General features: G+C 44.4%; 1 protein-coding gene and 1 long non-coding RNA gene across 2 annotated transcripts in view; one reads left to right on the plus strand and one right to left on the minus strand.

Moving 5' to 3' along the window:
• Nucleotides 1-551: 551 nt before the first annotated feature.
• LOC146199642 (uncharacterized) lies at nucleotides 552-3276 on the minus strand. Its single transcript, XR_014705109.1, has 5 exons — nucleotides 2750-3276; nucleotides 2441-2584; nucleotides 2142-2288; nucleotides 1868-2001; nucleotides 552-745 (listed from the first exon to the last, which is right to left on the minus strand). It is a non-coding gene; the product is annotated as an uncharacterized LOC146199642 (long non-coding RNA).
• A 6766-nt stretch (nucleotides 3277-10042) lies between these two features.
• Polr1B (RNA polymerase I subunit Rpl135) overlaps nucleotides 10043-14318 on the plus strand; it is a 61497-nt gene continuing 57221 nt past the window's right edge. The window contains exons 1-4 of the mRNA XM_084595164.1: nucleotides 10043-10184; nucleotides 11753-11830; nucleotides 11922-11981; nucleotides 13704-13778. Of these exons, the coding sequence (XP_084451290.1) occupies nucleotides 10095-10184; nucleotides 11753-11830; nucleotides 11922-11981; nucleotides 13704-13778 (303 nt within the window). The 5' untranslated portion in view covers nucleotides 10043-10094. The remainder of the gene's footprint in view (nucleotides 10185-11752; nucleotides 11831-11921; nucleotides 11982-13703; nucleotides 13779-14318) is intronic.

Genomic DNA, 14318 nt, shown 5'->3' on the forward strand with positions numbered 1-14318 from the left:
CGTTAATGGTACGCCAGCACTCCTGTCACGTGGCATTCCTTGGCGCGCGTTCAAGTGCGGGATTGCCGATGGCAGGAACGCTAGACAGGAGACTTCTGGAGGAAAGGCACCCCAAGCAAAAAAAAGTGTGTGGCAAAAGATAGGGCCGACCTTTCTCGCCGACCAAAAAGTGGCCGGCCGACCTTCGGCACCCGAATGAGGGCCGGCGTCGGGGATTGACACTGACCTAACGTTGGCCGATTTTAGGCAATCGACTACGGCCCAACCTTTTGGCCCGACGTGACCGACCACCTGCCGCACGTGGGCCTGCCGTCTGCCAGCGTTACTGAATGGTCGGCCGCTCGTCTGCCCTAGCATTTTGCTGACGAAAGACCATACGTCGGCCGGTTGCTTCCCGACGCCGGTTAGTGGCCGGCATCGCCCCTCGTGCAGGTATCATGCCATGCATTTAATATATCGTGGGCCATGCATATATAACGGGGTAGCACATACAAATGCATCAAGAAAAGCAGTAGCTTTTCTGATGCCATGAAGAAACAAAAGCTGCAGTATTTGGTGAAAAATTTATTTGTCAACAGCGTTCAGAAAAAGCTCGCGATTTGCTTTTTAATAAGCGTGGATATATGACTGCGCGTGTGCCACATATGGAAGATGGGCTTGAGGCTTGGTCTCCTTCTTTTGGCAGCCTGTCGATCACTTGATGTCTGCGACTGGTCGGATCTGCGGCAGGTTCCATCTTGGTCAGCTGTACGAAGACAAGTGTTTTAATGAAATATTTCCTTTTCGCCTAGACTTTTACATTGCAGGCAAATATAGGGTGAAAGGTAGAAAAAATAATGTCTGCTCACTGCCACCAACTGCACTATCACATCAATATATTTTATGCGCTTGACTTCATGCGACCCTACTGAAAACGCATTAGCGCAAAGCCGCAATAGGTAATCAGGATCCGTGAATCCGCGAGAAAGGCGCGATCACTTCGTTTTGCTGGAGTCATGATGTTGCAATTTGAAACCGTAGCGCAGTCAAACCTTATCCTCCCGAAGCGCGTTCTTGAATGCTAATGCTGCAATTTAATAATTCTAGCAAAACCAAGTGTCCGCGCTTGTCATAGAGCGCGTATGAGGGATTCCAACGCGGCTGAACAAACAGTTTCCGCGATATTTACATGAAACCTACATAAGTTTATTCCGTAGAATACAGCTTAATTTTCTCAAACTAGATGGAACTTTTACAGCAAAAGCGACCGGATATTTAACGATAAGTCATCTGATTTATTTTCGTTATTTAACAACCGAGCATTATTTTAAAAATTCGGCTATTTAGACAGCCCAACTTTTAGAAGCTTATAGAACCCGTTGTAAATTTTTAAAGCTTGAAACAGGTTAGCTGAACACCTCATGAGCATGTAAGCACCAGGAAATAATCCGCACGATGAAAATACAACTGCTTGCCCAGAAAGCAAGCGCACAGAGCAAAATCAATGTGAAACGGCTCAGATCTGCGTGCATCACATATATAATTCCAAAATCCACAAAATGAACGCACTGGCTCACTTACCTTGCCAGCATACCGCATCACTCAATCATCAATTTTCACGTATAGACATCATTACAGCAGCAAAAAAAAAAAAATAATAATAATAATAATAATAATAATAATAAACACGGCATAAACATTGTACTCAGTCCTGGCACGAGCTTGCTTGGCAGCAGCGATGATGCTTGTACAGCTTCTGATCGCTCCTATGGCGAGGGGTGCTGCAATATTTATATCAGTGATAGCATTTGACATTTAACTGGGTTGCATGCGTCCCATCGATGTGAGTCGGATAATCGAATTTTTCAAACAAAATCAGCGCTAATACCTGTCCTGCAAGTGCACCGCCATAAAGAAGTGAAAGGCCAGCGTTTTAGTGTAGAGGAGACCAAGGACTTCGGGCTTCGGCGAAACGAGCTTCCACTGTCGCAGCCAGTTTCCAGATCAGCTGATATCGCCTCCCTGCACGATCAGCGCAAGGCGCGCATACCAATTACAAAATATGCATTTACAGTAACAAGATGCGCATAAGTCTCAAAACAATACATAATTAGTTGCAGTTCATTATCGTATAGAAGAAAATCAGCGCTAATTTGACTTACCTGATGGGTATACATGTCAGTGCATGCACTTCGATATGAAGTGAAAGACGGGCGTTTTGGGGCAGAGGAGATCGGACCTCGGACTGCAGCGAAAAGAGCTAATTCCACCGCCACAGCATCGTTTCCAAGTCGGCTCAGCACGTCTTCCTGCGCAATCAGAGCGAAATGCGCACACATCGATTATAAAAAAAAAAAAAAAAAAAATGCACGTAGTAACAAGATGCGCATATATATACGCGCTCCAGAAACAGTTGCAGTATATTGTCGTATCGAACAAAATATGTGCTAATTGGACTTACCTGATCGGTATAGTGAGTGTCCCTCCATGTTAAAAGGCGAGCATTTTGGGGCAGGAGATACCGAAGGACCCAGACTGCAAAATGAGCCAATTCTGCCACCGCAGCCAGCCGCAGCCTTGTTTCCAAACGGCTCAGCAAGTCTTCCTGCGCGATCAGCGCCCACACCAATTATATATATATATGAAGAAAGATGCAAGGGGTATATAACAAGACGAACATATGCTCCAAAACAATACATTATTATGTTCAGTATAATATCGAATCTAGCAAAAAGCTCCTCTGATCAAGACCGAAAGATCATGTACTTACGCATGTTTTGGTGAACTTCGGCACGAAGAATCTGTACAAGCGGCTGCAATCATCAGCTGCATATATGGGCTGTTCTTTTCAAACGCTGACTGCACCAGGAGGTTGAGACAGATTGAATTTGCGCGAAATAAAAGCGGACGATAAGATTAGGCAGTACGCATCGCGCCCACACGGAGGCTGGCCGTCGACTGAGTGACGCCGCGGCCGCGCATCTTAGCTCGCGCGGGATGTGTTTTCCCGCCATTTGGACATGTGACCTCAAGAAGGGAGGAGGGGGGGAGAGAAGCTGCAAAAAGCAGCGAGAATCTCCCTGTGTGCGGTGCATGCAATTCTTTTTTTTTTTTTTTTTCGCGCTATCTCTCTCTGCTTCGGCATTCCTGTCGCCCCCCGCGGTAGGGTGCCTCGATGCCTTTCGCCTCCCCGTGGTTCTTTCCGCTTTGCCGCAAGGAAAAGAGATGGGCCGATGGGGGGCAGCGGGTCCCGCGCAGCGAGAAGCAGTTTTCTTTCTTTTTCACGTACTCCCCCTCCCCCCCCCCCCTCCCTCGTCGTTCAAGAAGCGTCGAGGTAGTTTCTTTTCTTTTCTTTTCTTTTTTCTACGGCTTTTGTAGAACCCCCGTCTTGATACCAGCGGCTGTAGTTCTTTGCATGAAAAAAATATGGCTTGGAGTGAATGTATGTAATGTTCTTTTAACCGAATATCTTCCACATAAACCAAGTGTGGGGCAGTAGAACACCTGCAGCTTCATTTAGCCAAAATAGCAAGACCTGGCTACGTATATAGTGTTCAGTAACTTTATCGGAACCGTCTTGGAAACTTTTCCAAGACGGTTAAGTTGCAGAACACTGTATATTATGAGTGCTTTTGCAGAGATTACATAGTCCATGCGGATTTATACTTCCCAAAGCAGTACGTGGGTTATTTAGAGTCCCTCGGGCTGTCATATTAATCGCAAACCACATTTCCGTTTTCGCGTTTGGTTTCCATCATAATGCGGCTTCTGCAGCTCGACTAAAGCCCGTGACTTCGAGCTCAAGCTGGTAAATAACGATTGAATCACATAGTAACTGCTGCAAGTTTCTGACAAAAATATATTTTGTCCATTTGTTCTAGGGATGCATGAAAATCAGTAGAAGGTCGCAGGGCGAAGTGCACCGGATCCGGATGAAAGCTCATAAAAGCTCACCGCCTCTTTTCTTGACCCCGTACGAAATGTAAACTCACGGAGGCTGCGAAACGAATTTAAGGGCGTTTAGGATTGATAGGTTTCGAGGGCACTGGCAAAAGTAATTGACGGTTAACATATAAACCTTAAAGGCACGTGATCTCTTCGGTTTACCGTGGGTTTGCTTAGAGTTATGTTATAGGTTAACTTTATGATGAGGTTGTTTAAATTCAGAGGTTACCATTTAACCATAAAAAAAAAATGGACAATTACATTCGTAGGTTCATAGCAGTTACCGCGCAAATCTTAGGCACTTAATACTAAGTACGCTTCAAACAGACAATCAGCGCCTACCAGTTCACAAATTCAAACATAAGTTCATGACAACTCGCGATCAACCACAGAGTGTACCATACCCGCCGCGGCTCAATTAGCGCGCGGTTAAAGCGTTATTTCAAAATATGTATAAATAACAGTTAATTTCACCTCCTGTTGCGCAATGTATATTTCTATCAGCAGGCTCAAATGATATAGTGTCAATATATATCATGCACGCGGTATAACTCAATGTTGCATAAAAATAGCTGTTTCAATGATACGAATTTTCCACTTTTCTCCTGCTAAGCCGACTGCCTCATGGAATGTAGAGGGGAAACCTGCGGTATTGCAGGAGACTTTACTTTGATATGGACAATGTTATTTAATGATATATTATAGCAGCAGTGAATACGCGGCTGGGGAAAAGGGGATTCGAGGAACTTTATATATTTTCTGGCATTTCATACCATATTTCTGCGTGTGAGGCTGACGTTGAAGAATTTAACAATGTAGACCGCCACTGGTGCAGGAACCGATCGATCCTCGTCATGTTGCGCGGGATTCTCAAAACGCAATCCCTTTGAATTTTCTCAAAAGAACCAAATGTTACTTTTTGCACAATGCTTGTGTTCGCAGGAAGTTACGTTCGACAGGCGAATCGTCCGGGCGATCGGCTCTTTGCGTGCCTTTCATTTTTATTTGAAAACTATCAGGACCACATTTGTGTTCTGGATAAACACAGTCGGCCTCGGCATATTGATATATAAGGAATAAAGCTTTCCTAATCCCCGTGTTTTAACTGAGGCGGGCAAATATTTGTCCCAAGCTGTTCCATTTATCCTCATGTCGGCAATATACCCGAGTTTCGTCTATCGAGAGTGCAGCATATATATGCGAAGCGTTACAGCTCATTTGGTCCAAAAGCCACCTCGCTAACCCGGTTTTCGCTTGAGTATCGTCGAGTTTTGTCTGAAATATTCGGAATGTGGTAGTAAATATGCAGATGCGGTCCAGGTTCCCACCGGGATCTGTGACAGATGCTGCGCCTTTACTTTCCTATAACCAATTTGCAATTAACTGCGGTTGTCCACCGAAATAGAGAGATAGAGAGAAGAATGAGAAGGCGTTGTATCCCGTCAAACGTTAAGGGGAAGCTTGAGCGTCCCCCTAATTTTTATTTCCTTCTTTCAATTATTATTAACTATTCCATCGTACCACTGTGTAAGGTCGTGGAACAATTTACTCTGTGCGACTGCAGACGTGCGTAAGTGCGTGCGTGCGTACGTGCATGCGTCACACACGGCTTCGTGCCGGTGTCGGGATAGACTATTAACTCAATAATCTCGGACATCTTGTTCATCCTAAAGTTATAGCTAATTAACGTATGCGCGAAACTTCTGATAAAGCCTAGTGCACACAGGTGCCAACTTTCCCACATCTGTGTTCCTTGATTGTTTATTGATCCAGCCTCCCAATGATACGACCCTGCATGGCTTAGCACGTGTTTTCTTGTGTATTCCTCTTGCAAAGTCAATCTACTTTGATTATATTTTCACTATAGCTAGGTGGTGGCGCCTATTTGGGTTCCGCCTTGTCTTCATTATGCCCTTTGTTGTGCGCTATTGGGTATCCGAGTTAGTGGATCACATAGGTTACGTTGGGCGGCCTTAACTTTTATACTGGCTTGGAAGTAGAAGGCAGATGTTTGTAGTGCATGGTCAGGGGAAGCAGGCGCACGTGTTCGCATAGTTAGAGGAGATGTTCGTAGACGGAGCATGGATAGCCATAGCAGTATCTAATCTCTGCGAAGCGCTCTGCTATTCTGCGCCCCTACACATATGTGCCAAAGGTATGCGAAGTGGGAGACGCCTGTTGCACCCAATCTCCCGCATGCTGTAAGAGACTTTCGGTGGCGCACTGAGTGTGGCGTATTCGATCCCCACCAAATTAAACAGGCTTTACAGCTGGCATATTGATCTGCACTGTATCAACTTTGGTCAGGTCGAGTCTCACACACGTGTCCTTAAGGACTGTGTCGCAGCTTGGACATTCCGCTGCCTAGCGCCGTGAGCTTTTTCGTCGCACAGTGGAAGGCCGCGCGAAGCGTTCGAACAACGTGTAGTGAAGTCCGTGGGATTGATCATTTGGCAGAATAGGAACGCGGTCGATCGTATTCTTTCGGTGACCCCGTTGTCTACTGTTCCCCATGCTAGTGCGTCTCACCTAGATATAGCCATCTGTTAGCTCTTGGAGAGCAAAGCTTTATCCGGAGGTTGTTGACGCGGCACATCAAACTCAGGAAGGTCACTTGTACATCGAAGTGATTTGAACTCGGTTCTTGTCTTGAAAGACGCAAGCCTGCGGCTCACGCGTATATGTGTGAGCACAAAGGATCGAGCAATCGACTGTCTGGAAATTTGTTAGGTGGTCAGAGCTCCCGAGGGAGTCCTGTTGCAGCTGCGCATTATTGATATACAACGTGTGACCAGAAACTCACTGCATTATATATTTCTTGCCGCTACCTTATATGTTCGGTACTGTTTGCTGTTTTACTGAAACATTATTTATTGTCCCAGTGTGCTTTGCTATTTCCATGTTTATCAATAAGATTTCTTTGGTTCCCTGCTAAGTAAATGGTTGAAGTTCACGCCTATGACGTCATGATCGTTTCTACTCTCTTATCCCGGTACTTTTCAAGCAGAAGTCTTAAGTTTCTGGACCTATGCAGCATTCCTTCCACATGCAGGGCTATTCTACAAGCGATCTCTCGGCTTAGTACGTACGACAGATAATTCGCTTTAATCCCTTCCGATACATGTTCACGCCTTTAAACTAAAAGTTCTCCATATTATTAGTATGAAGCCACAACAAAAACCCGAAATTGCGGCAGCTGCTTCAGGAAAGAATTCTTTTCAATTAGCTTCTTTTATTGCGCGTACCTCGTGTAGCTCTCAATAAATATTATTAATTTTCAATCACTCTGTATAACATAGGGGTCTCAAACTCATATTGATATGCAGGATGCGTTGAGAAAATATGTCTCTCGCGGACCAGGAGTGGACAGTAACAAGCAAGAAAATATAGAAGCCATAATTCAAAACAATCTGTAAAACAAAAGCGAAATACTAATAAAATAAATAAAAATCAACTGTATCGTTCCTATGAAACCACACTCCCATTATTGAGCAAAAAGAAAAAAGGAAAAAACAAACAAACAGAAAAACAGAAAAAGCGGAGCATCTTCGATTTTTTTTTGTCCAAACGCGCCGGAGGAGCGCGTTACTTCAGGATGGCTTGGCGGAGTTACTGAAAGGATACAGCGGTTGAAAACTATTACAGTCACTTGTCCTGACAATATATAAATGCGAATGAAAAAGAGGTCTGGTTGTCCAGCGCCTAGTTATTGAAGGTAACAAAGTTGACTGTCTTGTAATTTTAACTAATAACGCGCAACTTTGGAAAACGCGCTTGCATTTCCAACATTTCGTTCGCACGTACAGCGTCCTCGCGCGCTCGAGATCGTCTCTTGGTCGCGCTCTACACTTCTGCAACGAACTTGAAAGCACGCACGCACCCACGAGCACAAGCTGCCGAGTCTTCCAAGAACTGTTGACAAGAAGCGGGGGAGGAGAGGGGGTTAGTTTCCGGTGTAGAATCGGACCGCTCGCTGCGAAAATGCGCCCCTCCGACTTCCGAAAAAAAAAAAAAAATGAAAAGAGCCGCCCGTCCCACCCTGGCAGGTCGTAAAAGAGGATGAATGGGCCACACGCAAAGAAACAAAACCAAATGACAAGGACGCTGGCCTGTTTTCTCGCGGCTCTTAGCTTTACCAGACTGTTTTGAGAAAAACAGTATGCGATTAATAACCTGGACAATAATCATTTTCCTTCGTTTTTTTTTCTTCATGTATTTGATCGTAAGACAACTTTGTTCGAAAAGAGCTCCTTCAAAAATAGTATACAAATACCACAAAACTGCATGCTCTCTTCAAAGTCGGCGTGTATACATTTCTTCTCTCGCCCAGTCAGGAACGCTCGCCACCAACTTTCGAGCTGCGGGGGTGACACACAGTTGCCCCGCCCTTCCCATTTTCCCCCTCTTTTCCGCCCTTCCTTCGAAACGTCCGAGCGTGAGGTCGGTTTTGTTTCGTCCGAGTCTCCCTCCGTGTACGCATTTCTCTTCTCCTGCTGCGAAGTAGTGTTTTTAGAATTTGTCTCTGCTTGCCTGCTGGAGCGTTCGCCGCGGCCAAGGCTTGCCAGTGCCCTACGCATAATTTCTGCCCCCCGTGTGCTTTTTCTCTTCTGTCCGCTTCTTTTATTTTACACAATAGCCTTCTCCTCCCTTACAATGCGAAGTTGCGTCTACTCAAGTGCCCAGCTGCCATATAGCGAATTTCAGTGAGTGATACGGGCTAAATGGGGTGTACGGGAGCTTGTGCGCCAAAAATATAACTGATGTTACATCACCTACAGATGCGCTTCGTAATAAGCAAACAGTATAATGTATAATGACATGATCTACACATGAAATCGCGGTCACCTTGTGGCGTGCTGTTTATCAGAACTCGGTAAATAATTTTACTAACAGCTATAAGGTTCACTAAAAATGTGAGCGACAAGTTAAACAAACAATAGCATTAATTAATGTAACAAAACATTTACAATAAATAGCATGTATCATTTTGTTCCATACTAAGCGCAAATTACATAACATCGCGAAAAACCAAAGCCGAGTAACAGGCAAATTTAAAAAAAAAAGTAGCAGTCATGCTCTTCATAACCTTTTTTCAATGTACCGCCTCAACAGTCGGGCCGACGCATTGCCGCACTCTTGCCATTAACCTGGCGCCGTGCCCGGCATTTAGTCCGGCCAAAAAGTCGGGCCAAAGCCCGCTGCGAACTACTTGCCGAAATGGCTAGCGGCTACCTCCGGGCCGACCGCTTGCCGTGGTTTACTAGCCGACTAAGTAGGCTCCCGACCATTTTCCGAACGTCGGCCACACGTAAATGGTCGGCCAAGGATCTGTCACACTTTCTCCGAAAAGTGTGCGTTTGGACAGTGCACCATCGCTCCTGTCACGCGCGTTCCTTGGCGCGCGTTCAAATTGCAGATGTCAGGAACGCTAGACAAGATGAGACAATTCTGGGGGAAAGGCACAGTATCTGTCACACTTTCTCTGACAAGTGTGCGTTTGGACGGTAACTTATATCGCTCCTGTCGCGTGGCGTTCCTTGGCGCGCGTTCAAGTGTGGGACAGATATGGCAGGAACGCTGACAAGAAGAGACCTCAGGCTTTTGCCTTTCACTAATTTAGTCGCTAAAGTCCCCCTCGTAATTTTATTCTCTACTTCCTCTCAATTCTGTCCGCACGAGTATAGCACGAGGCAGCGGAGGTGGCTCAGCTACAGAGCCAGTAGCAGTCCCGTGCACTTTCTTTTCCTTCTTCAAACAGCCACAAAAACAGCGGCGGCCGCGTTTCGATGAAGACGAAATGCAGATGCGCTCGTGTGCTGTGCGATGTATGTCAGTGCATGTTAAAGCTCCCAATTAAGGTGGTTGTTGACGAAATAACATATAACATATTGAGTGGTCGAAATTGTTCCGGAGCCCCCCACTCTTCTTTCAATCTCATATTTTCCAATTCCCTTACGGCGCGGTCCCAAGTGTGGCAGCTGCAGCGCCTTTCATTACTTGCAAACAATTAAATACTAATTTACTGAAAATAGGGAGGTCCTATTGCCATCGCATTTCATACACATATGTATTAGCATAGCCTCCTTTATCCATGTATTAGTTCTATCATTTCGCCAAATGTAGGTTTCGTTAACCGCACAGTTAGCAACATTGTAGCGGTTGTTTTCAAGATGGATGCGTTTGTCGAGTTTCCCGAGAAACCGTGTTTAAAAGACACATTATCTAGTTGTTTTGGGAGACTAAAACCTAAGCAACACAAGGTAATTCGGCGGAAATACGATTTTTCACTTGTGTGAGTTACGCGTATAGCTTGTCAGCTAGGAAAAAGCTGCACAAATCTGTCGTAGGATTATGCCGACAACGTGCTTGTCACGTGGAATGCACTGTCATTTTTTAAATGAACTTTTGCATGCAGTTTAGCGCTCGCTGTGTGACGGTAGCAGCCGTGGTTCCAGGGCCTGCGTTGTTGTTTAGATCTGTTGCACCCAATCGTGAAGCGACGTTGATACCGACATGTAGAAGTCGGACGAAAGTTTGTCGAAATTCTACGACTTCTGTTAGAGCAGGGGTGATCAAACTGCAACTTGCGAGTCGCGTGCTGATCCTCGCGGATCCAAGTGCAGCTCGCGACTCTTCGGCTTCTGTACCCCTCAGCTCACATCTAATTAAACTGCTCCGAACTGTGACCACGTCATTCGACGTACACTTCATGTGCTTGTTCGCTTCACGAATAGGGCAGCACAATAGAGAGGAACAATGAACAATCGCTGCGTGAGTGGTATTCACTGTGGCCACAGTTTTTTGTTGGGCGGATTAAAAAGAATTTAACGCAGTTATTATTTTGTTGTTATTTATTGTCTGTGGCAAATTCAGCGGGCTGAAATTCTCCCTGCGCTCGCTTCTGAATGGGAACAGGGACTTCTAGGGGATATTGTTAGGAGGCATTTTTGAGGCATGCTTCATGTAAGCAGAGATGACATCCATAAATAGTAAAATCATGAGTTTCCGGCAGGAACGTTGCGAGGATACTCGTAGAAAAAAACAACACACAAGTTCTTGTAGCAGCTGTGTAAAATTTATGTATATTGCTTTTATTTTAGTTGTGTCGAGCCGTGGTCATGCAAACTTTTGGCTCGAGTTCTCAGCAGCCAAGGACAAACGTGAAAACAGGAAAGAAATTACTCTCATGCTGCATTAGGTGCCCAGTTACCAGTATGGGATCAGTCTGGTAGTTCTCACTGCAGCCAAATAAATCAACAGCTCCAGAAAGTCAAGTACTGCCAGTAGAGTCAAAGGCCATGAAAAAAAAAACAAACAAACAAACAAAAAAAAAACATAAGAGGCTTTTACATTGGCTTGCTGCTGGAATGTTTGTTGACCATTCATTTATTTTTATCATGCCTAGTGTTCTTTACCCATGCAGAGCAGGTGAATAAAAAGAGTTGCTGAGACGTGCCAGTGGTAGTGCATATCATTACAAAATATACCCAACATTTACTGCTGTGTTTTTTTTTTGTCAGGTTATGGGGGGGGGGGGGGGTCATTATCTTTAATGTACCTAAATGACAATATAAATATTTACCATAGTGAGACTAAGTATGCTTGCTACACGCACGTAGTGACAGGCCTATGGCCATGTGGTACCACAGTATCTGCACAGCAGTCATACGCCAATCTGTTGTACTCCTCAGCTATGTGAAAACTTTATTATCGGTGCTTTCTGTGGGTGTAACTGTAAGAGTAATTTCTGTTGTTCGAGTTGTTCCATCTTGACAGATGTCTAGCAACAGCAAGAACATACTAAACATTTTCTTATCTTGTTTAATAGGTCATACAAGATGTGAGCAAAGCACATATAGAATCATTTAACTATGTTCTAAGGGAAGGCCTCTCCAGAGCAGTAGCGGTGAGTTCCACGTTTTTTTTTTTCCAGTCTTATGTCTGTTGAGAAGAAAATATCCTCATAGATGTGCCAATTATCCAATGTTATTTTGCAGGACATTCCACCATGTGAGTTCGGGTTGCCCAATGGTGATCGAGTCAAACTGGAACTCAGAGTATGGCTTTCGTTTTACGTATTCGTTGACTTTTATTATCTTGCATTAATTCGTTCAGTACTTGGTTTCTACACATAATGAGATTGACATGGGAAATGTGTGCATTATATCTGCTGCTTTTTGGTACTGTGTTGGTGCTGTACCATGATTTAGATTGTGTGTGGATTCAGTAGTCTTTGTAAAAGGCGAGAAGCTGTCATGCTAGTATGCAATCTGTGCCATTATTTAGAGCATTAGTAACTAGCAGACCTGATCACTATTCGTTGTGAACGGTACTTGTGTGAGGGAGCCAGCCATCTTTATTATTTTTAATTTTAGGTTCTTATTCCGTTCTTCAATTTTTTCATAATGGGAACTTCACTAAAATATACTACATGAGACTATCTAGTTTCTCTAAAACACATGACTGAATACTTATTGTTAATTTCAGTCCATATATTTATGAAAGGCCCCAGGAAAAAGCAGGGCACATTGATGCAAAAGCACAGTGTGTAAGGCATATAGTTGTGATTATTTTGGTCAAGATTGGCTTTGCAGGTGAGATGAGGGAAAACACATGAGAAAGCTGAGTAGGGCTTGTGGAGTATGCATTTATTGTTTCATAAACTGGTAGCTTGGCTATAACCGCATGAGGTGACAGGCCCTAGCGATCCGTCGCGCGCCGCCGCTGCCAACGCCTGTCGTCGCTGGTGCATACCGCACGAAGTGACGGGGCTCAGTGACAGGTGCATTTTCAGCGTTGCTTTGTTACTGTCGCCTTGCCATTCAGTCAAGGAGAGTGCAATCATGCTATATCCCATTTCTAGCACTAAACAGCATGAAGTAATGATAAGACACTGATGAAATTTCTTGTAACGCATCACATTTTAAAGGGTCACAGCGCAGCGGTGCGCTACTGCACTGCGATGCCGACTTGCATTGCTAGCAGTGACTTTCTCCTGCTCCTTTCGAAAATTAACAATATCTAGCCACACTAGCCTTTTTTTTTTCTTTTATTACTCTTCCAAGCTTTTACTGAATTGTCTCAATGCATTCATATATACAGGGATCAGACGAAGTCAGCACGTGCAGGCACCAGGTTCTTCGCCCAAACCGGACTAGGAAAACAAACTTCACACGCAAAAACAAACAAAAAATGCCAGAGCAGAAGTTGAGTACCCTAAAGCCTTCTGCGATTGGCTGCCTTGCGAGCTGCTTCCGGGCGACACGTGAAATTTTCTAAAAACCCTGAGAAACTGAGTGACAGCGACAAGCGGCAATGCTTTGGCGGCCCTCAGCCTGTCACGCGCGCGAATTGTTGCCTCATGCGGTTAGCGCTTTAGGAATAAAATTTTAGGTCTGGTAAATTTTCAAAGTTTTCATGAGCCCCTCAGGCAGCTTAAAAATTGACTGAAGTTAAGTTTAACAAGCTAAATTTTTGAGTGTAGTTTTTTTGAAAGATTGAACTATCTGCTTTAAAGCAGCCATGAAAAGCATTCCTCATACCCTGAAAGAAAACTAGTTAACCTTGATGAATTAATTTGGAGATGAAGAAACTTAATGGAACGTAAGAGAAAGCCAAAAGATTGGCTTCGAGGCCCCTTAAACACCGGCTGTCCCACCAAGACCGTTACCATGGTTTCACATCTACAGTATCGCTTATTTGTTGTATCGATATGTGGTCAGCACTTAATGTGCACGTGTAGTATTATGTTTCTAACCTTCATTTTTTGTTGTGTGCAGGATCCTTACATTGGCAGCCCTATGATCAGCAAAAACACCATTGGTGTAGTGACACCGCAAGTTTACCCTGCTGAGGTAAGTAGCATCCAGTCTTAATGGCACCTTCAGTTTGCTTTGTAGTTGACTGCATGACCGCTATCATTTGTGGCTACAGCATAATGCAGAAAAAGTTTAGTGCAATTCTATCAAGGGTAGGCACTATCAATGATATTAAATTATGGAAGATATGAAGGTCTGGATGCATATGCAAAAAACCTCTGGTCAGCGGTTTGCATTTGTTCACGCACATTTGTTAAATATATACTTTCATATTCATATACTCCATGGCTTAAAGGCATATTGATATGAACATGCTTGCGTGTACAAACAATAAAGGGTATGATGACTGGCTTGAAAAATATTCCTTGAGTCCATACACTCTCTAGCAGTGTAGTTCTCTCTTTGTGCGTTTGGTTGTGCATGCTAGCGTCACTCATTGGATGGGATTGCATGAGCACTATCAATAAAATTCTTGCTGTGCGTGACCACAGGGAGCAGCGTTATTTGGAAATTTCCTGAGGGCTTCTGAAATGGCTGTCCGGCTTTTTTGTGAAAGTATGCAAGCACCTTTGGATA

Source organism: Amblyomma maculatum, chromosome 2, assembly GCF_055883805.1.
Source record: "Amblyomma maculatum isolate TAMU_Amacu chromosome 2, ASM5588380v1, whole genome shotgun sequence".
Taxonomy (NCBI): Eukaryota; Metazoa; Arthropoda; class Arachnida; order Ixodida; family Ixodidae; genus Amblyomma; species Amblyomma maculatum.